General features: G+C 42.4%; 1 protein-coding gene across 1 annotated transcript in view; it reads left to right on the forward strand.

Moving 5' to 3' along the window:
- The first annotated feature begins 452 nt into the window (after positions 1–452).
- The window catches only part of LOC126198954 (myogenesis-regulating glycosidase), a 750,462-nt gene continuing 722,970 nt past the window's right edge, over positions 453–27,944 (forward strand). Inside the window, exon 1 of the mRNA XM_049935600.1 lies at positions 453–592. Coding sequence (XP_049791557.1) covers positions 563–592 — 30 coding nt within the window. The 5' untranslated portion in view covers positions 453–562. The remainder of the gene's footprint in view (positions 593–27,944) is intronic.

Below are 27,944 nucleotides of genomic sequence, written 5' to 3' on the forward strand. Positions count from 1 at the left end.
TTACAGTGCTGTTCACAACATTATTCCTCGACTACAGCACGATGGTGGACATGTTGAGCATTTCCTGTAAAGAACATCATCTTTGCTTTGTTTTACTTTGTTATGTTAATTTTTGCTATTCTGATCAGATGAAGCGCCATCTGTCGGACATTTTTGAACTTTCGTATATTTTTGGTTCTAATAAAATCTCATGTCATTCCAAGCACTTGTGTCAATTTGTAGCTCTCTATCTGCATTATTCCGTGATTTGTTCAGTTTTCAAATTTCCCCTACGGTGGAAAGTGATCCGCAGCGTGGGACGGCTCCGCGAGCGGAGTGCGCGCTCGCGGTCGGGCGTCGCTTGTTTATCAGTGGCGGCCGGCGCCCTCCCCACCACCGGGCCGGCTCGCAGCCACGCGACCAGCCGAGACGCCCGACCTGACGTCGGCCTCCTCAGTCGCCGGCGACGCTCAGCGCGTCGCGTACAGCCGCTCCGGCTCGTGGTCCCACCACCGCTCACCGCTCGCCTGTCCGCGTCGCGACGTAACGCTTCCGTCTGTGCGACGACGCCGCCTCCGCCAGCATGGCCGCAGCGCTGATGATGGAGGCACAGGTGAGAGGTGGCACTTCAGTCGGTGCTCAGCCAGCGGCGAATAGTGAGGCTCAAATCCGATAAATCGCTACTGACAGCTTCGGCGGGTGATCACATATACATACAGGGTGAACATTAATAAAACATACAAACTGTAGGGACGAATTGCTCACGGGAAATTGAGAAAAAAGATCCTATCAACGTGTGTTCGGAAATGCATTGTTGCCACTTTAGATGGCACCGACGAATGAAATTTTCTCTGACCAGATGCCGTGTGTTCTTTGTGTGCTGCAGGCTGCATCAATGGTGCATCATACTCAACGGTCAAGCAGATGGAAACGGTCGAGAGGCGGCACGGTTATACCACAAGAAGTACCCTCATGGACACCAACCACATCACACAACATTTCAAGCCCTTTTTGGGCGCTTGTGTCATCATGGGTCCTTAATTATTTATTTCAAGTTTCTGCTACCAGTCACTTTTTATTTTATGCTTAATCTAACATAATGCAACTCGTTTCGAAATGCTCTTTTCACCTTCAAGCGTTTGTACATACATACATATATACGTACATACATACATACATAGAGAAATGTTACTTAAAAATAAACAGTCTTAAACTAGATTAATCTAGAACACTTTGTTTTTTACTGTAGCTGCTAGTGTGGCATTTGGGGGGGAAGGAGGGGGGCAGTGTATATCTAGAACTCGAAATTAGTGATGTCTTCTGCTGGTTTTCTTCTTTGTTGTTGACTATGTATATCACAGCAATTACATCATCTTGCTACTTCACTTGCATCACTGGTGTAATGGCGGAGCTGTTGACTGACATTACACTATTGCACATTATATTTTGTCACTGATTGCCACTGCACAAATTGCTTCGATGTTATTGTATATGTATATATGTATGTATGTATGTACAAACGCTTGAATATGAAAAGAACATGTTCCAAACGAGTTGCATTATGTTAGATTAAGCATAAAATAAAAAGTGACTGGTAGCAGAAACTTGAAATAAATAATTATCTCACACAGTCACGGTTCACAAACATAGCCATTATGACTGAAAATAATCATGGGTCCTATCAGACAGACGAACGTGCATGGAAGCGGCGGACTGTCCATACACCAGATTTGAAGCACCGCGTTCCACAGGAAACTGAGACGAACCCTACCACATGCTCCAGGCAAGGGGTTCACCAGCGTGGTATCAGCCAAAGTACGATTACGTGTAGCCTGCACGACTTTGCACCCATGGAGGGTAATTTGAACATCTGTTGTGATGTGGTTGCGATGTAGCTCTGTATTTTGTTACGGAAAGATGTGTTGTTGCACGTATACCATCCATTTCTGGACATATGTTTGTAGTACCTTTTTTCCTTCCTTTCCCGTCAGGAATCCGTCGCTGCAGTTTGTTGGTTTTATTAATGTTCCCCATATTGTGTGTGTGTGTGTGTGTGTGTGTGTGTGTGTGTGTGTGTGTGTGTGTGTGCGGGCTTTAAAAAAAAGGGGGGAATGGGACGATCCTAATGAGGGAATACCATCTTGTGGCGGGGGTTCCAAATTGAGAATTTATAATTCAGTTTATCATAAATTTACATAAAATGAATTTTATGCAATTTTTTCCGTTCGTGTGATAGATGTTGACTTCTTGGACCGCGATGACACTTGCTGTTGGCCGCATGCAGCCTGCTGGGCACGGGTTGGATACTCCTGTTCAAATGTTCAAATTTGAGTGAATTCCTAAGGGACAAAACTGCATAGATCATCGATCCGTAGACTTACGCACTACTTAAACTAAGTTAAACTAACTTGTGCTAAGAACAACACACACTCCATGCCCGAAGGAGGACTCGAACCTCCTCCGGTAGTGGCACTCCTGTTCGAGCGCTGTAAGAGGGAGCAGACATTACGAGGACTTGATGCTACGGGTTACTTGGAACGGAAAATGTATGAACATGTAGAGTTCACACCGAATAATGTCATTCATATTGGTTGTCTGCAGAAATTTGTTGCTGAATGTGAAGGCGTGTCACGCCCCCAGGAGTATATTTGACAGAAATACGAGAAACATATTACGTCAAAAATGTTTAACACTAAAGTGACGGGCTCGAGACCTTTTTACCTGTTAAAAGAATTTCGTGTTAAGCGATGCACTCGAGACAAATAAAAAAGAACTTTGTTTCCGAACTCATCGGATTACGCTACAGTAATTAGATTATGCTGCTAAAAATTAACTCATACAGTGTAGAGAAAACCTGTCGGGATCACTATTTTTTGATTAATGATGATCGGCTTTGGTTCGACTAGTAGATCACCTACAGATAACACCTGGGTAAATGAAAAATGACGAGCGAGAATATAAAAATAACGCAAGTGTTGTAACATTGTAAGTAATACCGACAATGGTATTAAAAATAACTTTAAAGCATCATGAATTCATTCATGCTCAGTGCTGTAAGGTGCAGTTTCTCAGCGACGGTAAGAATGTAACATAAAACTACGTAAAAGAGTAGAGAGGATCCAATGGGAAGGTTACATAGTCAATCACGTAACATGTGGCCAAGTTACTGGCCAGTACATTGATGCAATGTAAATGAGATTCTCCCAACATAAAATAAAGAGAATAATTAAAACAGAAAAGACGCCAACTTAATACGTTTCTGTATATTTGATGTGTTACTGGGCAAAAGCAAAAATACAATTGTAGGATACAACTTAACTGTTGTACATTGTACATTTCGTGCGTGTTAATACATTTCGTAAGACAGAGTGTGAAATTAATAAACGCAGCCAGTTAGCATTATTTATGTAAAACACAAATTGAACCTGTGTTCATGTAAATAATAAAAAATACTGAGGAAATTATTCTTAATGTAAGATGCTTTTCTTGATATATAGGTTGTTCAGTGGTACCTTCTGCGTATTTTGGCATGGGGGTACCATGGTCTACGAGGGCTCGATACGAAGTTATTGCGTTTTAATTGGTCTCTTGCCCCAGTTCTATCTGTACTGTCCTGAAAGTAGTTCACAACAGTGCAAATGTTGGCAGTATGCGCCGTGTGTCTTGTTGCCAGTCGCTCACGGCGCTTGCTGTTGACAACAGTAATGCCGCTTTTAAGTCGTTGTCCTCAGTTGTGCGTTCAATACTGCTCTTGCTGTCTAGGATTTTGTTTTCCGACAGTGTTCAAAAATGGTTCAAATGGATCTACGCACTATGGGACTTAACATCTGAGGTCATCAGTCCCCTACACTTAGAACTACTTAAACCTACCTACCTAAGGACATCCCACACGTCCATGTCCGAGGCAGGATTCGAACCTGCGACCGTAGCAGCAGCGCAGTTCCGGACTGAAGCGCCTAGAAACGCTCGCCCACAGCGGCCGGCCCGGCAGTGTTAGTTGTGCGTTAACAGTGATACATAGCAGTACTACGGATAGGTTTAGTTACGAAGAGCTGGCCGATATTCATCTCACGTGTGACTCTTTTTGATACGCCCTGTATTTCAGCATACAGCCACGGAGAGCCTTACTGAGGTGATACTGCGCCCCTGGCATAATTGCCTAAGATTCTCTACTCACAGACCCCCCCCCCCTACCCCTCCCCCTTCACTTTGAAACTAACTTCTTGCAATGCAAATTTAGCAACTTTTATAATTTGTAAGTAGGTTTTATAAAAATTAATTATTACTGAAAAATACTAGTTAAATGCAAAATACTACACACAATAAATTAAATGTATCATTGTGGTAAATTAGTTACAAATTGTGTAAACTTTCTGAAAGAATTAGAGCTAAAACAAGAAAAAGTCTTGTAGTTTTAGGCAGATTAGCTTTTATTTGCGCCTCTTAATGTGTTAATAGTGTGTTACTTATGAATTAGTAATAACAGAATATCGACTATGTTGTGTACATAGTTCCGCGTAGTCAGCGCGTACACAACTTTCCCACTAGAGCACGCCCCGCTAAGCACAACAGCGCAGGCGCAGCGCTCGTCCGTCTCCGCACTACGAGATGGCGCTGCCATAAAGACGGACCAAATTCTGCTTCCGCCGATCCGCGTATTAATATGTAACGCAGCCAATGAGATAGATTGCTGCTAACGTAGAACCATTTCTCCTCGCGGATCACAATCGCGCAGTGATACCTGAACGCTCGAGGTATTATAACGAGTGTACAGACCTCCGATTAGTCAGTCTGCATTAGTCTGCACTAGTCTGTAGTCAAGTTTCAGTCTGCGCCTAGTAAGATTATCATATTCCAGTACATAGCCATGAAGAAAAATGAACAGACACTTTGTCAAGTATCAGAGATATGTGAGAATAAGATTAACGTACCAAGACCAAAGGAACTTCAGATTGTCAATTGTAAACAGCATCCAGAATCAAGTTACGTAATATCTACGATATTTATTATTTTAATAAATGTGTGTGAAAATTAATCAAGTTCTGTTTAATGTTGGTCACCGTCAATCTGCTACTCTAAGCGTGCAAGTGGCATTTCTATCGTCTGACCTAACGGCAGAAGATAAACACGCCACGATAAGACCACGAGACATATTGCTGACACTCGCCTACTTCGTTAGAGCGACAAGTCAAATAATCTGATGGTGTGTGTACAGAAGGTCTTACAGTATGCACACCACAGGCTATGATTAATAGCTGAGAAAAATCCGTTTCCAGAAATCAGTTTTTATTACAATTTTACTCTACATTTCCTTGCTTTGAGAGTAGCACTAAGTGGTTGTGTCATCAAAGTAAAGTTTAGCAGCTGTGTTGTATTTTACTGGCAAGTCATTTTGTAAACAAGGTAGCTAAATTTGATGAATAACAATTCCCGCAATACTATTAATCAGCTACAAAAGCCAGATTCTTGAATTCTTTTTCCATTTACACAGCCGACGGTGGGAAGTGCAATTTGGGATCAGCAAGACTACTGGTTGGGATAAAGTTGATTACATTTCGCCTCCACCTTTTCTTGCTCTCTTCAACTTTCAGCCGGTAAAATTCTGAAGCCTTCGCTCAAATAGCAAATTTACTTCAGCTTCTGTTCACCGAGCTTTCAGATCCTATAATATCGTAGCGAAGTAGCAGGAAGAACTCCTTCTGCAATTGAGTGAGACGCGTACGCGGCAGCTGTGAGAACAGAATGCACTGCTGCCACACACAAAGCGTTAGCGATAATCGTATATTCGGTACTAGTCGTTTCTTTAAATTGCTGCTCCGACGAAATGTCGTTATAGATCTGATGCTCTGACAACAGAGTGCATTTACAGTCGCTTGAGGAAGCAAAGCCTTCTTCTCATAGGTAGAAGACGGGTACATAAGGGGTAGGAGTCTTCAAATAAGTCTCCCGGTTGATTATTAAAGCGTCTTTCCCTCTTGTTTCTTTTTTCTCAGTTAGATTTGCGCCCAGTCTGTGCGCTCTCGGCAGGAGGGGAGTGGGGGATGGGACAAAATGTCGCCATACGTTCTGCAGTTACAACAGCGCTACTCCGACAGTCTGGTGTCATCCGCTATAAATGAAAACGATATTCACTTTTTCGATCGCCCATCCATATTGTCCTCTATAAATTAGCGAAAATCGCCTCTTGATATATTTATTCGTTCTAGATATATTGGGGGTACCCTCTCTCAGTTGCCTCAACCTGTGCATTGTTCTGACCGGACAATCTGTATTTAAGAGGGTCACCAGCGAACAAAAGACGTGCATTTGGAATTTATGAACGGCTGCGCAAATGGAATTAAGGTCTCCCAGAGAAAGACGGGTAATATACAATATGTACAAGAATCAATAGGGAAAACTACAAGACCAAAAACGAAATGTGTAAGGCAGGTATGTAGTGTTTCACCCCTACTGTTCAATGTACATCGAAGATGGAATGACGGCAGTAAAAGAAAGGTTCAAGAGTCAGATTAAAATTCAAGGTGAAAAGATATCAATGATAAGACTCGCGGATGACATTACTATTCTCACTGAAAGTGAAGAAGAATTAGAGGATCTGTTGAATGGAACGAACAGCTTATTGAGTTCAGAACATGGATTGAGAATAAATCGAAGAAAGAGGAAAGTGGTGAGAAGTAATAGAAATGGAGCACAGCGTCGTATGGTAGTGAAACGTGGACTGTGGGAAAACCGGAAAAGAAGAGAATCGAACAATTTGAGATGTGGTGCTACAGATGAATATTGAAAATTAAATGGATTGAACAGGTAAGGATTGAGGAGATTCTCCCTAGAAATGGTGAGAACGGAAAAAATATGGAAAACACTGACAAGAAGAGGAGATAAAAATGATAGGATATGTGTAAAAACATCAGGGAACAACTTCCATGGTACTAGAGGGAGCTGTAGAGAGTAAAATCTGTAGAAGAAGATAGAGATTGGAATAAATCCAACAAATAATTGAGGACGTAGGTTGCAATTGCTACTCTGAGACGAAGAAATTAGCACAGGAGAGCAATCCCTGGAGGGTGGCATCAGAAAACTGATTACTCAAAAAAAAAAAAATAAATAAGTATGGAAAGAGCGCTCATTGTTTCGTTCCTAACGCAAAGGAAGCGTTGGAAACGATGCTAGTGTCCGGTTTACCTCCAGGTAGAGACAGGACAAAAAATCGATGGTTCTAGGTATCGGATACTTTCGCCTCGATACCGACACTTCTCTTACTCGATACTTTTCAACTGACCCTTTAACTCATATTAGTACTTCATAGCAGATATATTATCAAATGATTCTACAAATAATTTATTACGTTTTTTTATTTACTCAGAATTTTGGCCGCAGGAAACAGTTACAGTATTTTCGACAATTGAACTCGTGAGCACTAACAGGCCAACAATTGAACGAGAAGTGTTTTCACGATTCGATTTATTTGTTGTTTGTGTATTGTTGTTGAAAACAGTTTGAGTAAAAGGATTACTGAATCACCAGACAGATCGGCGCCTACCAAATGTGAAACTTATTAGTATTTTAATAAACTAGGTAACAATGAAGTGAAGTGCAAAATCTGTTTCTAAATTTTAAATCTTCGGAAAATGTTTCAGACATAAAAAAAACCACTACAGTTGCACGGTAAAATTGTTTACTTGGTGAGATAATAAGAGAGTGAATAGAGCATATAGCTGACTATCCCGGCATTATCCAGGTATTCATTTTGCTAATTTTCTATTAAAAACGAAAACAAAAAAATTATGTTTGTAGAGTAATACCGAAAAAATTTCGTTTTCAAGTGTTCCTGAAAATGCCTTTGAAATTATTAAACAGTCGTACAAAGAAGTGACTGTAATGTACAAGCGTGTAAGTACAGTATCCAAAATAAGAAACATAGTATGCAAAACACAAATTCTCTATAACGTGTCATTTAACTCAGCACCGCTAGCTACATGTCCAGGCAGCTCGGCGAAGCAGTTTCGCGTGTCCACACCGCGATTTACTAAACGTCTCTATGCAACGCATCTTCATAGCTCTGTAGAGAGCTATGGTTTTCGCCTACAGCCGTTTGCTCTTCGCAGTTGAAAGCTATGCAAAGCGCTGTCAGGTGTCATGGATTTCCTTAAGATGTCGACCGTAGGAGTGTCTTAGTACTAAAGAATAAAACTACTAAAATTTCAAGCACGATGAGCATTTTTCGCGCATCTCAGTGTTTGTGATATGAATCTCCTGAAATAGGTGCGGTACCATGATATAATTTTGTAGGCGCGTTTGGCGGCATATGTAGATAGTGTCTGTGAAATTTATTGTGAATAGAGTTAGTGGAATTGTAAACGACATGCCGTCTTTCAGGCAAGTCATTTTTTTGACGTAATATCTCCTAAACTATGAAGGTAGGTTCGATTGTTGCATAACAATGAGGGACAGGCGTACCAAGTTTGATTGAAATCGGTCCAGTAGTTTAGGAGATGTGGGAAACGCACGCACACACACACACACACACACACACACACACACACACGCATCTATTTTTATAATATTTATGGCTTATAAGGGACGATCTAAAAGTTTCCGTTTGAGAACTTTACGTAAATGCAACGCGGCGCGAATGCGATGCGTGTACATATGCACCGACATTTAGGCAAGAGATTACTGTGAAATTCGTGTCTTTAGATTAGATTAGATTAGATTAATACTAGTTCCATGGATCATGAATACGATATTTTGTAATGATGTGGAACGAGTCAAATTTTCCAATACATGACATAATTAATTTAATTTAACAACATACTTCAGTTAATATAACAACTTTTTTATTTTTTTGTTTTTTTAAAGTTTTTTAATAATTTTTTTTCTTAATTTATATCTAAAAATTCCTCTATGGAGTAGAAGGAGTTGTCATTCAGAAATTCTTTTAATTTCTTCTTAAATACTTGTTGGTTATCTGCCAGACTTTTGATACTATTTGGTAAGTGACAAAAGACTTTAGTGGCAGTATAATTCACCCCTTCCTGTGCCAAAGTTAGATTTAATCTTGAATAGTGAAGATCATCCTTTCTCCTAGTATTGTAGTTATGCACACTGCTATTACTTTTGAATTGGGTTGGGTTGTTAATAACAAATTTCATAAGAGAGTGTATATACCGAGAAGCTACTGTGAATATCCCAAGATCCGTAAATAAATGTCTGCAGGATGATCTTGGGTGGACTCCAGCTATTATTCTGATTACACACTTTTGTGCAATAAATACTTTATTCCTCCGTGATGAATTACCCCAAAATATGATACCATATGAAAGCAATTAGTGAAAATAGGCGTAGTAAGCTAATTTACTAAGATGTTTATCACCAAAATTTGCAATGACCCTTATTGCATAAGTAGCTGAACTCAAACGTTTCAGCAGATCATCAATGTGTTTCTTCCAATTTAATCTCTCATCAATGGACACACCTAAAAATTTGGAATATTCTACCTTAGCTATATGCTTCTGATTAAGGTCTATATTTATTAATGGCATCATACCATTCACTGTACGGAACTGTATGTACTGTGTCTTATCAAAATTCAGTGAGAGTCCGTTTACAAGGAACCACTTAGTAATTTTCTGAAAGACAGTATTGACAATTTCATCAGTTAATTCTTGTTTGTCAGGTGTGATTACTATACTTGTATCATCAGCAAAGAGAACTAACTTTGCCTCTTCATGAATATAGAATGGCAAGTCATTAATATATATTAAGAACAACAAAGGACCCAAGACTGACTCTTGTGGAACCCCATTCTTGATAGTTCCCCAGTTTGAGGAGTGTGCTGATCTTTGCATATTATGAGAACTGCTTATTTCAACTTTCTGCACTCGTCCAGTTAGGTACGAATTGAACCATTTGTGCACTGTCCCACTCATGCCACAATATTTGAGCTTGTCTAGCAGAATTTCATGATTTACACAATCAAAAGCCTTTGAGAGGTCACAAAAAATCCCAATGGGTGGTGTTCGGTTATTCAGATCATTCAAAATTTGATTGGTGAAGGCATATATGGCATTTTCTGTTGAAAAACCTTTCTGGAAACCAAACTGACATTTTGTTAGTACTTCATTTTTACAGATATGTGAAGCTACTCTTGAATACATTACTTTCACAAAAAGTTTGGATAAAGCTGTTAGAAGGGAGATTGGACGGTAATTGTTGACATCAGATCTATCCGCCTTTTTATGCAAAGGTATAACAATAGCATATTTCAGTCTATCAGGGAAAATGCCCTGTTCCAGAGAGCTATTACACAGGTGGCTGAGAATCTTACTTATCTGTTGAGAACAAGCTTTTAGTATTTTGCTGGAAATGCCATCAATTCCATGTGAGTTTTTGCTTTTAAGCAAGTTTATTATTTTCCTAATTTCAGAGGGAGAAGTGGATGAGATTTCAATTGTATCAAATTGCATAGGTATGGCCTCTTCCATTAACAGCCTAGCATCTTCTAATGAACACCTGGATCCTACTATATCCACAACATATAGAAAATGATTATTAAAAATATTTTCAACTTCTGACTTTTTGTTCATAAAGTTTTCATTCAATTTGATGGTAATACTGTCTTCCTGTGCTCTTGGTTGACCTGTTTCTCTTTTAATAATATTCCAAATTGTTTTAGTTTTATTATCAGAGTTGCTGATTTCAGACATGATACACATACTTCTGGATTTTTTAATAACTTTTCTTAATATAACACAGTAGTTTTTATAATGTTTGATAGTTTCTGGGTCACTACTCTTTCTTGCTGTCAGATACATTTCCCTTTTCCAGTTACAAGATATTTTTATACCCTTACTAAGCCATGGTTTGTTATAAGGTTTCTTACGAGTATATTTAACTATTTTCTTGGGGAAGAAGTTTTCAAATGCATTTGCAAAAATATCATGAAATAAATTATATTTTAAATTGGCACCAGGTTCACGGTACACCTCATCCCAGTCTAACTGCTGTAGGCTTTCCATGAAATTTGCAATTGTTAAATCGTTGACTGAACGTACTACTTTGGAGGACTGTTTAGTATTGCTGAATGGAGCTATGTCATATATTGTAACTAGCTGTGCACCATGATCAGAAAGACCATTCTCAATAAGCTGAGCATTTATCTGGTTAAACTTATCTTGGTCTATAAAGAAGTTATCTATCAGTGAGCTGCTATCCTTTACCACCCGAGTAGGAAAATCAATAACGGGTGTCAAATTGAAAGAACCGAGTAATACTTCAAGGTCATTTTTCCTATTACCCTCTTTCAGAGAATCTACATTGAAGTCCCCACAAATAATAATTTGCTTCCCCCTGTCTGACAGATAGCACAACAAGGAGTCCAAATTTTTCAGAAATAGATGAAAATTTCCTGATGGGGACCTATATACAGTTACAATTATAAATGTGCCTTTATTTAATTTAAGCTCACAGGCACATGCTTCTATATGTTTCTCTACACAAAACTTTTTTGTTTCTATACTTTTTGCACAATGATAACTTTTGACATATATAGCAACTCCTCCTTTCTCCATATTTTCTCTCATTACATGTGCAGAGAGCTTATATCCACTTACATTTACCTTATCCATATCAGTAACAATGAGATGGTCAGACAGGCATAGTATATCCATTTCATCCTCAACTTCTAAATCTTCTAAACAAACCAGAAGCTCATCTATTTTATTCTTTAAACTCCCAATATTTTGATGAAATATACTTACATTATTTTTAATTATACTTTTATGAGAACCTTTCCTTATTCTAACATTTGCAGTACTCTCCTGTCTGAGTTTCTCATTGTGCTTAGGCCTAGTTTCTATACCAGTGGTCACATGGTGTTCAGAGAGGCAGATTATGTCAACTGGGTTGGGTGACTTTAATTCATCAATGCAATTACCTAGGACTGAGATACAACTTGGTGGAGATAAAATTTCTGGTGACTGGTGAAAATTTATAATTGACAGCTGTGATTGGTGATCCAATGTGCTAAAATTGTGCTGTTTAATTTCTTTCCTAAACTGAAGATTTGTTTCAATCCTGACCTCTCGTAGAACTTGACATCGTTCTGTCTTACCTATCCTAAAAAAGGTGCTGCTCCATCACCTGTAACCACTGGTATTTTACCATTCATGGCAGTGCCTCCCCCCCTTAAATTTCCTGCTATTACCACAGCCAGTTTTCCCTTCCCTTTCCTGTTTAGATGTAGGCCGTGCCTGGTATAGTCCCACCTACTGAGAGAATCAACAGGAACCACACCAATATGAGCCCCCGCACCCGACCCAAGCAGCTGTTCCAACTCCAAATTAACTCTCCCAACAGAAGAGTTCAAATGAGGCCGGTCATGGCGTCTCAGGACAGATACAAATTCAACATTGGTGTGTCTCGATGCCGACGCAATCTTTACCAGGTCACACTCTATACTGTACCCAGGATCTCTGTCGATGCTATTCCCTGGCCCTCCCACAATAACCACGGTGTCTTCCCTGGTAAATCCTTTACAGAGTGAACCTAAATTCTCTGTCACCTGATCCAGACTAGCACTTGGTTTGAAAAAATTTGTGACCTGGTATTCTGGTCCTAATTACTCCTGCAGAAGTTGGCCTACACCTCTGGCATGAGAACTGCCTAACAACAAAACTTTCTTCCTTTTCGATGACTTTCCTACATTCTTTTTCAATTTCCTATTGAAAGTTTGTTGTGTCCTGTCTACACCTACCTCTGCTTGAGGCTCATCAGTTTCTCACTGAAGCAACAGGTCAAACTTATTTTTGACATTCACCACAAAACTGTCAGACTTAGTTCTAGGCCTGTTGCTTCTGCTACCTGTTGCCACTTCCCACCTCTCTTTGCCCTTCTCCTTCCTTAACCTGTCCAGATCTTCCCTAGCCTGATCTAGCTCAGCCTGAAGGGCAGCAATTTTCCCCTCCTGTTCCACTATCTTCCTATCTCTGCTGCAAATTCTACATAACCACTGATGAGCCTGATCCATTTCCCCGACACCCACGCCACTGCAGTCCCCCCAGTGAAAAAAACTACTGCATCCATCACACCAAACCCCGGAACTAACAATTCTATGGCAAGTCAGGCACTTCTCACTCATGGCAAAAATAATACTTTAGCTAGAATAAATCAATTAAATTACCGAAAATAAAAAAAAGACGTTACAAGATTTAAGCCTATTCACAAATGTATATAAGCAAGTTTCTGATTTAAAATTCCGCTGTTTTTCTGAGATCTGTAATAAAACAATGAAGGTATACGCTATTTATTATATATTTCACTCGATGGAATGAAAAAAAGGACAATTAAACGAGATACTTAAAGTTTGATTCTCCAAAAACGTTACGAGAATTAGGTCTATAAACTAATGTATATAAGCAAGTTTCTGATATAAAGTTACGCTGTTTTTCTGAAATCTGTTTTAAAACAATGAAGTTGTACGTTATTTACGGTAGTTTACTTATTTGCTACCGAGAAACTAGTTAAATTACCGTGAAACAAGAAACAAACACGTTTACAAAATTTAAGCCTAAGCGCGACTTCGCGAAGTTACGATCTTTTCGTGTTTTCCGAAAAAATACGCAAAGAAAAGTCAAACCTTCAACGGCAAGACTAAAAGATACACTAATGAACGTATTTAATTTGTTATCGGCGTTAAACTAAATTATATTCCTGTCTAAATCACTTTACTTTCTGGAAACAGTTTCTGGCGTCACTTACTCGGCGGCCATCTTGGATCTGACGTGCGTGCGGTAAATGCGGAAATGTGGCGCCCAAACAGAACCAACGTGCTGTGATTCTTTTCATGGCTGCCGAAGGACAATCGCCGGAAGACATCCACCGCAGAATGATGAATGTGTATGACACAGCATGTCTCTCAAAACCCACAGTGGTGGAATGGTGCGCGTCAAGGAGTGCTGCTGCTTCATGATTACGCACGTCCCCACACTGCAAGTTTCTGAGCTCAGAAGTTACAACTCTAGTGGAAACTGGAAATTTATGGTAAGTTCCTATGGGACCAAACTGCTGAGGTCATCGGTCCCTAGGCTTACACACTACTTAATCTAGCTTAAACTAACTTACGGCGCTAGGGACAACACACACACACTCATGCCCGAGGGAGGACTCGAACCTCCGACGGTGGAAGCCGCTCGAACCATGGCAAGGCGCCACAGACTTCGCGTCTACCCCGCGCGGCAACTCTGGTGGGAGGCACTCGATGATGATCTTTGGTTTGTGGGGCGCTCAGCATATGCGGTTACCAGTGCCTGTACAAATTCCCAATCTTTGCTCAATCCAGTCTCGCCACTTTCATTAATGATGATCAAATGATGAGGACAACACAAGCACCCAGTCATCTCGAGACAGGTGAAAATCCCTGACCCCGCTGGGGATCGAATCTGGGACCCCGTGCTCGGGAAGCAAGAAAGCGACCACGAGACCACGAGCTGTGGACGGAAGCACTCGAGTACTCGCCCTGTAGTCCTGATCTCTCCCCGTGGGTTTACCACGCCTTCGGTCTCTTAAAAAAAAAAAATGGTCTTGAAGGGTCGACGATTTCTGTGGGACGAGGATGTGCAGCAGGCAGTTACGGACTTCTTCAGGCAGCTGGACACTGATATCTTCAACTAGGTGCGTAGCGGGGATTACTGCCTCAGTGCACGCGGCGGATTTGTCCGATTGGCATACCGATTCTACACTGTATGACCGTCGAATGAAAAGTTTTTGATCGCTCCTTATATCTCATTCTTTTCATCTCGCTACGCACCGTCGGTTGGGCTGGCGGTAGCACTTTGGAAGTCACGAGTGGTTCCTTCTGCTGATTCCATGCGATGTTTTTACAACCACCTACCGAAATGCTGGGCGGACTCTGCCCGTCAGCACATGAAGTTTGTCTCGTCTGAATTGAGCTGTGGTTTGTTCTTTATGTTTTCCACTTCACAATCACATCACTAACAGTCTACTGGTGCAGCTTCGGTAGGGCTGAAAAGTCCCTTATGGATTTGTTACGCCAGTGACATGCAGTGACTAGTTCACGTTCTAAGTCACTGAGCTCTCCTGAGGACTCATTCTGCTGGCAGCACCAGAGGCAGATGCAGCAGCTGAACAAGCTTCCTTAGCTCGGCCTGGAGCAGGCTAAGCACAGTGTGCTGTTCCTGCAGTACCTGATGGGATCGGGATTTGTGACCTGACAGATTGAGGGTCGTAACAGGTGGTTTGGGCCGAGCGGGATTAGCCGAGCGGTCTAGGGCGCTGCAGTCATGGACTGTGCGGCTGGTCCCGGCGGAGGTTCGAGTCCTCCCTCGGGCATGGGTGTGTGTGTTTGTCCTTAGGATGATTTAGGTTAAGTAGTGTGTAAGCTTAGGGACTGATGACCTTAGCAGTTAAGTCTCATTAAGATTTCACACACATTTGAACATTTTGAGCAGGTGGTTTGGGTTTGTCCTGAGTCAGCTGGGAAGTGGATCACTCCCGCAGCAGGTTCGCCAACATATTGTTGGACGGTGGTGTGGTTAGTGGCCCAGGTCCCTGATGACCTGTTACGGGATTCACCTGCTTTCTCGTGGAACTTGCGTGATGTAGACCGGAAGTGGTCCCTCATCAGCAGGATGCCATGTCTTCATGTAGTCGATGCGTGGGGTAACTCCTGAGTGGACGCAGGGCGTGTTTAAGCGCCCTGCTTTGGGCCCTTTGAAGGGTGGCTGTCCTAGACTCAGTGGCATTGTCTCACACCACGACCACGTACTCCAGCACTGGCTGGCAACACAATATTCCCCGCCTCCTTTTACACCAGCGGGGCCGCTTCTCGTGACGTCTAGTGGTCAGTTCCGACTTGTATAGCGGTGCCTGGATACTTTCGATCAGATAGTGCACTGTCATTGGTTCTGCATCCCTGCTGGTTCTCGTTCTTGATGGGGTCTACGGAACACGATGAGGAAAAGAAAGAAAGAATGAATGGATGGATTTATTTAGTCAGCTTGAGAGTGTGACAGGAACTCTTAACAAACTGCTGTTGTGTGCAGCAGGGGACATACAAAATTCCGGTAGCTCACATGCCAAACGAGTGAAGCAACATAATACTTCCTCTTTCACCCCCCTCCCCGGGCTACCAACCCCTCCCCTCTCTCCTCCCCCCACTCTCCCTTCTTTCTCCCACTGGTTCCACCCCCCTCCTTCCCACCCTCCAACCTTTCCCTTCCACCTGGAGGCAGCCCTTCCCCCCCCCCCCCCATCAGTGTGTTTGTCAGTGCTTCGCCGATGATCGTGCAGTGTTTCCGTGCATCAGTGTTTCTCCGTTGTGGGCTACAGTGTTTTCATCAGTGTTCTCCTATGTTTGCGTTTCCACCTGGATGTCTTCGTCTGTTCAACTGGTGACACCCTTTATGTACTGTGCCTTCCGTCGAACGAATTCTAATATATTGTGCAATGTTCATCATGTATTTACCATGGTTTTTATGTTTCTCTGTCTTCTATGTCTATATGTTGTGTCTCTTGGCCGAAGAGCGGCGTATGTAGGACGCTTCCAGCCCACCTCAGCTGCGTCATGAAATGACAATAAAGGAAAAAAAATACTTTTTCCAACATCAGTCTTGTCTGTTGACCACAAAGCTAAAATATAAGAAATTAGAGTTGTACAAAGAGTGATAACGACAGTCTTTCTTCGGCATGCCATCTGCGAAAACAGATACTGGTATGCTAAAGGATCCACCGCCACACACCACAAGGTGGCTCTTGAGCACAGATGTCGACGTAGGTGTAGACACTTTCCTTTGCAGGCTGGCAGTGTTCAAGATAGGTTCCACCATCATGAAGGTGAAACAATACTTTTTCCCTAGATTACACAAGCATCAGGTTAAAAGTTATCGAGCCATTGTCATATTATCGGATAAATGATTAATATCCCGTTACCTCCTTTAACACATCTCAAAGTATTTGAACAATTTCTCTGCGAGAGACTTGAGTAAAGTTCAACTGATGCCCACCCGGCGAGCCGCGCGGTCTTACACGCTGCTTCTCGCGAGGGAAGACGTGCTGGGTCCGGGCACCAATCCACCCAGCGCACTAGTGTCGAGGTCCGGTATGCCTGTGGATGGTTTTTAAGTCGGTTTTCCATCTACCTCGGCGAATGCGGGCTGGTTCCCCTTATTCCGCCTCAGTTACACTGTGTCGGCTATTGCTGCGCAAACACAGTTTCCACGTACGTGTACACCATAATTACTCTACCACGCAAACATCTGGGGTTACACTCGTCTGGTATGAGACGTTCCTGGGGGTTCCACTGCAGGCCGAACCACCCAATAACCCTGGGATCGGTGTGCGGCGGCGGTGGGATGAGTGGACTGATTTGGTCTGTTGTGGGTTGTGAACCACTGAGGGCTACGGGGGGACGAAGCCTCTCCGTCGTTTCTAGGTCCCCGGTTTAATAGATACATATATACTTACAAAGTTCAACTGAAAAGCATTTGAAATATCTGTGTCTTTATTCCCGATGATCTGAATGCGACATGCGACAATTGCTATGTAAGATGGGCATTCACGATATTTACCTAACCCTGTATGCTGCATTCATAACACTTTTTTTTTTAATTTTTTGGCTTGCGGTACACGCTCTTACAGCACTGGAATGTCAATTATGACGATACGAACGTCAGTCCCCGAGCAGAGAAAATCTCCGACCCTGCCGGGAATCGAACTCCGGCCCCTTTGGCTAGTATTCACAGCGGTTTACGACGGACCAGTGCTTCGAACTGTCCAAAAAGGGGACGTAACAGGCGATCGCATGTTATTACATCACTAGTTGTTGAGTTTCGTTGCAGTTTTCCTTAAGTACAGAGATTCAAACATAGCGCAACAAATGGTTCAAATGGCTCTGAGCACTATGGGACTCAACTGCTGAGGTCATTAGTCCCCTAGAACTTAGAACTAGTTAAACCTAACTAACCTAAGGACATCACAAACATCCATGCCCGTGGCAGGATTCGAACCTGCGACCGTAGCGGTCTTGCGGTTCCAGACTGCAGCGCCTTTAACCGCACGGCCACTTCGGCCGGCCCATAGCGCAACAGCATCAAATGAATTTTGCAGCTCGTGTTGACACACCGTGTTCTATATCGCAGCTAGTGTATACCTTCTTCTGCAGTGTCTGCTGTCAGTGGCCAAGAAAAATGTTCAATATGTACCTACAAAAATCTTTGATCATTTTCGCAATAATATAAAATGTCTGATCGGTGGCAAAGCAAATTTCAAATCTAACGTGATATGTTTTCTTCTAGACATCTCATATTCTATAAATGGATAGTTAATTAACATTGGTGACATTTTTGGTGAAGTAGGTAAATAATTTTTCTAGGTGTTTATTCTCTCGTGCAATAAGGTCATAAAGTTGCAGGAATCCGTAAGTGTTTGTGTTTTGAACGCAAGAGTTGAGACTTTTAAACATGGCGAAAGTGGGTTGCAACAGCAGGAATGAACAGCCAGAACTACGAATCAAGTATGAGTGACACCAGTTGCGGGGGCGAATGGAGAGACAGCGAAAAACACACAAATTAAAGTAGTCCATGACGCCAGCTGCTGCTTTCGACAGCTCAGCGAGGATATTTACGAGACGCTACGCGCAGCCATTTATATAGCGACCTTCTGTTTATTAAATGGATGAATCAGTCGAACATTGCCGAAAATAGCTGTATCAGAACTAACTGCGACTGCGCGCTGATTTTCCTGGGCAAACTTCGAACCATTCAGTTTCGAGATATACTTACAGATAATATACTTACCGTGTGATGATATGAAGTATGTTCATAAAAAAATTAGAATTATCTTTGTGATGGTCGAAGTGATTAACTATTTTTGTTGAATCAGTATCTGTACGATGCTTTGTTGTGAATTTTGTCACATCTGAAGAGGGCAGTTGTTTGAGGAAATCGGTAATGTGAATATTTCATATATATTTTAAGCGACTGTTTACGTAATAAATTATTATACAGACATATACAAAGGTAGCACACTTTAGTTGACAATATGTCAAGTTTCAAAAAACTCTGCACTCAGCTCCATATGCACCTGCTAGCTTCACGACGTATGTTTGTTGTTGTCTCCGTCATCATATCTGTCAGTTTGGGCTTTGTGCGCGCGCGGAATGCATAGTGCACATGAACGGATGCAAGTGATCAGACAGTGTGTGTGTGTGTGCGGTTAGAAAGAAAAGGATATATTACGAGCATTGAATCTTTGTAACAAATATACACTGAAGTGCCAAAGAAACTGATATAGGCATGCTTATTCAAATACAGTGATATGTAAACAGACAGAATACGGCGCTGCGGTCGGCAACGCTTATACAGGGTGAGTCACCTAACGTTACCGCTGGATATATTTCGTAAACCACATCAAATACTGACGAATCGATTCCACAGACCAAACGAGAGAAGAGGGGCTAGTGTAATTGGTTAATACAAACCATAAAAAAATGCACGGAAGTATGTTTTTTAACACTAACCTATGTTTTTTAAATAGAACCCCATTAGTTTTGTTAGCACATCTGAACATATAAACAAATACGTAATCAGTGCCGTTTGTTGCATTGTAGAATGTTAATTACATCCGGAGATATTGTAACCTAAAGTTGACGCTTGAGTACCACTCCTCCACTGTTCGATCGTGTGTATCGGAGAGCACCGAATTACATAGGGATCCAAAGGGAACGGTGATGGACCTTAGGTACAGAAGAGACTGGAACAGCACATTACGTCCACATGCTAACACCTTTTTATTGGTATTTTTCACTGACGCACATGTACGTACATTACCATGAGGGGTGAGGTACACGTACACACGTGGTTTCCGTTTTCAATTACGGAGTGGAATAGAGTGTGTCCCGACATGTCAGGCCAATAGATGTTCAATGTGGTGGCCATCATTTGCTGCACACAATTGCAATCTCTGGCGTAATGAATGTCGTACACGCTGCAGTACATCTGGTGTAATGTCGCCGCAGGCTGCCACAATACCTTGTTTCATATCCTCTGGGGTTGTAGGCACATCACGGTACACATTCTCCTTCAACGTACTCCACACAAAGAAGTCCAGAGGTGTAAGATCAGGAGAACGAGCTGGCCAATTTATCCGTCCTCCACGTCCTATGAAACGACCGTCGAACGTGTACTTCACCCCTCACGGTAATGTACAAGTGCGTCAGTCAAAAGACCAATAAAAAGGTGTTAGCATGTGGACGTAATGTGCTGTTCCAGTCTCTTCTGTACCTAAGGTCCATCACCGTTCCCTTTGGATCCCTACGTAATTCGGTGCTCTCCGATACACACGATCGAACAGCGGAGGAGTGGTACTCAAGCGTCAACTTTAGGTTAGAATATCTCCGGATGTAATTAACATTTTAGAATGCAACAAACGGCACTGATTACGTATTTGTTTATATGTTCAGATGTGCTAACAAAACTAACGGGGTTCCATTTAAAAAAAACATAGGTTTGTGTTAAAAAACATACTTCCGTGCATTTTTTTATGGTTTGTATTAATCAATTACACTAGCCCCTCTCCTCATGTTCGGTCTGTGGAATCGATTCGTTATTATTTGATGTGGTTAACGAAATATATCCAGCGGTAATGTTAGGTGAATCACCCTGTATAAGACAACAAGTGTCTGGTGCAGTTGTTGGATCGTTACTGAAACTACAATGGCAGGTTATCAAGATTTAAGTGAGTTTGACCGTGGTGTTATAGTCGGCGCACGAGCGATGCGACACAGCATCTCCGAGGTAGCGATGAAGTTGAGATTTTCCCGTAAGTCCATTTCACGAGCGTACCGTGAATATGAGGAATCCGGTAAAAATGAAATCTCCGACGTCACTGCGGCCGGAAAACGATCCTGCAAGAAGGGAACCAACCACGACTGAAGTGCACCTCTTCCGCAAATTGCTGCATATTTCAGTTCTGGGCCATCATCAAGTGTCAGCGTGCGAACCATTCTACGAAACATCATCGATATGGGCTTCAGCAGCCGAAGGCCCATTCGTGTACCCTTGATGACTACACGACACAAAGCTTTACGCCTCGCCTGGGCCCGTCAACACCGACATTGGCTTGCTGATGGTTGCGAAAATGACTTTTGATGACTAGAAACATGTTACCTGGTCGGACGGATTGTATCGAACGGATGGAAGTGCAGAGGTATGGACACAACCTTATGAATCCATGGACTCTGCATGTCAGCAGGGGACTGTTCAAGCTGGTAGAGGCTCTGTAATGGTGCGGTGCGTGTGCAGTTGGGGTGATTTGGGACCCTTGATGCGTCTGAGAAGTGACACGTAAGCATTCTGTCTGATCACCTGCATCCGTTCATGTGCACTATGCATTCCGACGGACTTTGCAATTGCACGAGGACAATGCGACACCCCACACGTCCAGAATTGCTACAGAGTGGCTCCAGGAACACTCTTTTGAGTTTAAACACTTCCGCTGGCCACCAAACTCCCAGACATGAACATTATTGAGCATATCTGGGGGGGGGGGGCTATCAATGTGGTATTCAGAAGGGATCTCCAACCCCTCGTACTGTTACGCACTTATCGACGGCCCTGCAAGATTCATGGTGTCAGTTCCCTCGAGCACTACTTCGGACATTAGTTGAGTCCGTGCCACGTCGTGTTGCGGCACTTCTGCTGTCTCGCGGGGGCCCTACACGATATTAGGCAGGTGTACCAATTTCTTTGGCTCTTCAGTGTATATAGAAAAGGAAACAAGACAAAATTCTTTTTTGTGTGTTCAATAGTTTGTGTAATTGGCTCATTCTTGAGTGTTAGAGAATGCAACACTACGTACGACGCAATCGTACTGTGAGAGAATCTTGCCACTCCACACTTTCAACCTGTGAACCAATATTGCGTAAATGTTTTCCTTATTGCCATATTTTGGTGGAGTCTGTTTTTTTATGACATGGCAATTATTTAGTCTGCTTTTTCATGATATAGCAATTATTTAGTGTGCTTGTTTATAATATGAGAGGTATTTAGTCTGCTTTTTCATGATATGGAAATTATTTGATTCTGTGTGGCTGGATGCCACTCCTGCTGCAACATTCTTCAGCTATACCAGTTCTGGCCAAGATTATGGCTCCTGGAGCACGCTTGCCCTCCGTGAGCGCAGCTGAATTTGCGTAACACTGCGGCTCCCTCCCTTCACTGCGCTGTTCCGAGAGGGTGTGCGAGTGAGATGGCTACATTCTGAATGGTGGATGCGCGGGAAACTTAAAAAGAAGTATTTCCAACTCAGTGAAACTACTTCTAACAGGCGAATATTGCAGCATAGTGTTTGTTATAAACCTTTTACTTTTCTGCCAGAACAATAAATTTCATTATTTGATTAAATAAGTACATTAGATAGTGCTAATACAGTAAGCAGAACTACAAAGAGCTTTTCATACAGAACTTAACATTAAGTTGCGATGTTTATAAATTTATACATATTTAGATTTTGGATATGTAACAAACCTGGAATTATGATTCTTGATACAGTCAAATACATGGATCTATGCAGATTAAAATCTGTTTAACCTGAACTTTGGTGGAAATTCGTCGATTTCATAACGGAAAAAAATAGTTCGCACACATGTATTGAGCCAATCATTGAAATACCTTAAATGGCTTTTGTGAGGAGTCAAGGATATTGCTCTCGGGGTAACATTTTATAAACGTCTTGTGAATTCTTGGACTGGACAGACAGTTCGACGAGCTGGGTGCTATACTGTATGTCTGTCAGCTCAAGTTGGAAGTAGTGAGGTGCATCATCGGCAGCCGAAAGCAAGAACGGTCTGACAAATAAATCGAAATCAGTCTACAGTCGTGCAAAATCTTCGAATTTCGTTGAGAACTCATGATGAAATGTTTGAATTACTGAGAGGTAGTTAGTCATACATAGTCCACAAATTACTGCCTACAGTTCTGGTAAATGCTCCATATCACCAACTGCAGCTGATTTTTCCATAGGTTTGAGTTTAGTTTGACAGCATTAATTTTATCCTCCACTTATGTTACCAAGCTACTCTTCCCTTGCACTAAGACACTTAAAAAATTCAAATAACTGGTGGCGTCGGCGATAAAAGGTTTTGTCACCTCAGTTTTTTCTCCACTGGTTGTCTTCCGTTCAGCTAGCATTCACTGTCGGTCGTCAGAAGACAAGTGTTTAATACACTACTGGCCATTAAAATTGCTACACCAAGAAGAAATGCAGATGATAAACGGGTATTCATTGGACAAATATACTAGAACTGACATGTGATTACATTTTCACACAATTTGGGTGCATAGATCCTGAGAAATCAGTACCCAGAACAACCACCTCTGGCCGTAATAACGGCCTTGATACGCCTGGGCATTGAGTCAAACACAGCTTGGATGGCGTGTACAGGTACAGCTGCCCATGCATCTTCAACACAATACCACAGTTCGTCAAAAGTAGTGACTGGCGTATTGTGACAAGCCAGTTGCTCGGCCACCATTGACCAGACGTTTTCAATTGGTGAGAGATCTGGAGAATGTGCTGGCCAGGGCAGCAGGCGAACATTTTCTGTATCCAGAAAGGCCCGAACAGAACCTGCAACATGCGGTCGTGCATTATCATGCTGAAATGTAGGGTTTCGCAGGGATCCAATGAAGAGTAGAGCCACGGGTCGTAACACATCTGAAATGTAACGTCCACTGTTCAAAGTGCCATCAGTGCGAGCAAGAGGTGACCGAGATGTGTAACAAATGGCACCCCATACCATCACGCCGGGTGATACGCCAGTATGGTGATGACGAATACACGCTTCCGATGTGCGTTCACCGCGATGTCACCAAAAACTGATGCGACCATCATGATGCTGTAAACAGAACCTGGAATCATCCGAAAACATGACGTTTTGCCATTCGTGAACCCAGGTTCGTCGTCGAGTACACCATCGCAGGCGCTCCTGTCAGTGATGCAGCGTCAAAGTAACCGCAGCCATGGTCTCCCAGCTGATAGTCCATGCTGCTGCAAACGTCGTCGATCTGTTCGTGCAGATGGTTGTTATCTTGCAAACGTCCCCATCTGCTGACTCAGGGATCGAGACGTGGCTGCACGACTAGTTACAGCCACGCGGATAAGATGCCTGTCATCTCGACTGTTAGTGATACGAGGCCGTTGGCATCCAGCACGACGTTCCGTATTACCCTCCTGAACCCACCGATTCCATATTCTGCTAACAGTCATTGGATCTCGACCAACGCGAGCAGCAATGTAGCGATACGATAAACCGCAATCGCGATAGGCTACAATCCGACCTTTATCAAAGTCGGAAACGTGGTGGTACGCATTTCTCCTCCTTACACGAGGCATCACAACAACGTTTCACCAGGCAACAACGGTCAACTGCTGTGTGTGTATGAGAAATCGGTTGGAAATTTTGCTCATGTCAGCACGTTGTAGGTGTCGCCACCGGCGCCAACCTTGTGTGAAAGCTCTGAAAAGCTAATCATTTGCATATCACAGCGTGTTCTACCTGTCGGTTAAATTTCGCGTCTGTAGCACGTCATCTTCGTGGTGTAGCAATTTTAATGGCCAATAGTGTATCTTCCCGTTCCTCCTCACCCCCTCAGCCCTAATCACCACTGCTCTCGGAGCGCTAGGAAGGCGGCCGGAGCGCTGTTTGGCTAGGTCTGAGCTAAACAAAGAGAGGATAGTCACGTCCACCACCTACCAGTGAACTGTGTAATCTTTGATTGCTGTGTTACCATATTTCAACTGTATATATGGTGTGTTTCCGAAGACGGAGATTAGCGAGCAGTGGTTTCCTAAACGAGTGAGGGAAACTGCATAACATCTACAGCCGGGCTGCCCGATGGCCAGTTTGCTTAACACTCCGGCTTGCCCCCATCACTGCGCTATTCCGAGGGGGTGTGGGCGCGTTCTATTGGTGTCTCGTTCACGTTCCTGTTTCGTAGGTTATCGTACCGTGCTTTAAGCTATACAATAGTTGTAAAACTATACAGTAGCTACGAAACTTCCCGGCAGATTAAAACTGTGTGTCGGACCGACACTTGAACTATGGACCTTTGCCTTGCGCCGGCAAGTGCTCTACCTCTGAGCTACCCGAGCACGACTTACGCCCCGTACTCACAGCTTTTATTCTGCTAGTACCTCGTCTCGTCTCGGTAGAGTACTTGCCCGAGAAAAGCGAAGGCCCCGAGTTCGAGTCTCAGTGCGGCACACAGTTTTAATCTGCTAGGAAGTTTCATATCAGTGCACACTCCGCTGCACAGTGAAAATTTCATTCTGCATACAATAGTTCTTTGCTAATATTGTGTGTATATTCTTTCGAAAATTGTACGGAGCTATTTGTCTTCCATTTTAAGGAACGATCATTGATTTACGACGCACACGTAACAACTGGGAAGTATTGTCGCAAAGTAGCGTTTAATCGAAGGTTTCTGTCTTTTTTTTTAACCGCAACGAGTGGATTTGTGACAGCATCCTAAACGTATATTTTCAACAATCTGTGTTTCGTAGTAATAAATATCTTCACAAATGCAGTACAGAAGGAAACGTCAGACAGTGGACAGAGACACGTTCCATACGCGGCAGAGCACTGTCCGGCGGAAGAATGGCATCAAGATACTGTCACATTAGAGATAACAAATGAGGATGGAAGATGTCTGTGACATACAGTTATGCCTTTTGAGTGCCCTGAATCTCTACTAGCCGTGACCTGAAGTCATACCTGATGGTTTCCCACACGATGATGTCAACAGCAACACCGCTGTGGCCCGCAGCTCGTGGTCGTGCGGTAGCGTTCTCACTTCCCGCGCCCGGGTTCCCGGGTTCGATTCCCGGAGGAGTCAGGGATTTTCTCTGCCTCGTGATGACTTGGTGTTGTGTGATGTCCTTAGGTTAGTTAGGTTTAAGTAGTTCTAAGTCCTAGGGGACTGATGACCATATATGTTAAGTCCCATAGTGCTCAGAGCCATTTGAACCATTTCGAACACTGCTGTGCGTTTCCAAAACATTGATGAATGACACCTACTCCTTTTGGGACCGAATTTGTACACACCACCTGTCTGCGTCTACAGAAAATCTCAATTTTAAGAGTGAGGATCAGAGTTTTAAAACTGCTGTAGACTATCATTAGTAAGAGTAGACTACGGTAGTTTTCCTAGTAGCTTTGTATATCTACATGGATATGTCTAATTGGATATATATATATATCCCTTCGACATGCCGAAGATAATATTAAATGAAGCAGTAGATATACATCCAAAACCAAAAGACACGAATCATAATATACCAGACAACACATTATACACACTACAAAAAGATAGCACACATGAAATGAAAAGCAGAAAACCTCACAAACCTAAAACATCTACATCTGCATGACTCTTCTTCCAATCACGTTTAAGTGCCTCGCAGAGGGTCCATCAAACCGCCTTCACAATACTCTACTATTCCAATCTCGTAAAGAGCGCGGAAAAAACGAACACCTATATCTTCCCGTGCGAGCTCTGATTTCCCTTATTTTATTATGGTGATAGTTTCTCCCCATGTAGGTCTCCCGATGTAGCTTTGGTCAATTAAGGTTGTACCCGCATTACCTGTGCGTTACACGTTCGGTGTGTTGCATACCTATCGAACGTTACATCATAACGATCGCTTTCTTTACACATGCGATCAGTGTCTTACTAGATTCCCCTAAAAATCGGAAGCAGTATTCCGTCTAGAAACTGAGAGAGGGCTTATAAAGGGTCCAGGTAACCTATGGGACATTTTCGTTCCACATAATTGTCTTTCTGTCTGTTACTTAAAAATAAACAGTATTTACAGCAAAATTGAAAATATCAATGTTTAATTCAGCTATTATTGTAAAACTTGTGACATGTAACGTGGAACAGAAGGATGTTGTATCAGAAATAAAGAAAACAAAACAAATTTATCATACAGCGCTAGAAAACGCTATTTCCTCAACAACAAGGTAAGATAAAAAACCGCAAAACAAAAATATATCGAATATAGAGCTTCAATACTTCGTCAAACTTGCATAAAACATATTTCTGTTATTCATAAACAACTTTCACATTTATGAATAATAATAGAAATCTATTGCATTTGGTCATGAGGAACAACAGTAGTTATTATATACATTTTTACGTCTCTTCATGTAAACTGTACTTGCATCAAAAGTAATTGCTTCGATTACATAAAAGCGGAGAAGTTGCGCCATCAACGACTTTTTATTACTTGGAAACTTACTAGAAGGGTATAAAATACACAATAGACTAACACTGAGTGATGTGCAGTTCTAATTACGCTTAAAACAAACAAATTTTCTCTCTTAGACATTCATTTACACTTCTTGCCCTACCAATGCTACCAATACTGACGTTAATCCTATCATTTACGCCATCATTTATGAAGTATACCAAAAGTACTGAACCGTAGTTTTGGTAACGTGCAACTTCAGTGAGAACTTTTTCTCGATGTTTACGTAACGTGTATCTGAAGCAAAACATCGGTCCAGCCCAGTATTTACTTATTTGGATGTGGGAAACAGCCTAAAAGCCACATAGAGACTAGCCGGCTCACCGGCCGTCGTCGTTAATCCGCGACCTGTATGCCATCCGAGGCAGGCTCGGCTCCGCGAATCACAGAGTGGCGCGTTAATGCGGTCAGCTATCCGGGTTTGTTCCTGAGTGCCACTGAACGCCGAACAAAACGTAGCTGCCTACGTCTACGGAGAGTTTCGTCGTATGTTATTATAATTTTTTCTCTTTTCAAATCAAATGGCTCTGAGCACTATGGGACTCAACTTCTGAGGTCATTAGTCCCCTAGAACTTAGAACTAGTTAAACCAAACTAACCTAAGGACATCACACACAGCCATGCCCGAGGCAGGATTCGAA

The sequence above is a fragment of the Schistocerca nitens genome, chromosome 8 (assembly GCF_023898315.1).
Source record: "Schistocerca nitens isolate TAMUIC-IGC-003100 chromosome 8, iqSchNite1.1, whole genome shotgun sequence".
NCBI lineage: Eukaryota > Metazoa > Arthropoda > Insecta > Orthoptera > Acrididae > Schistocerca > Schistocerca nitens.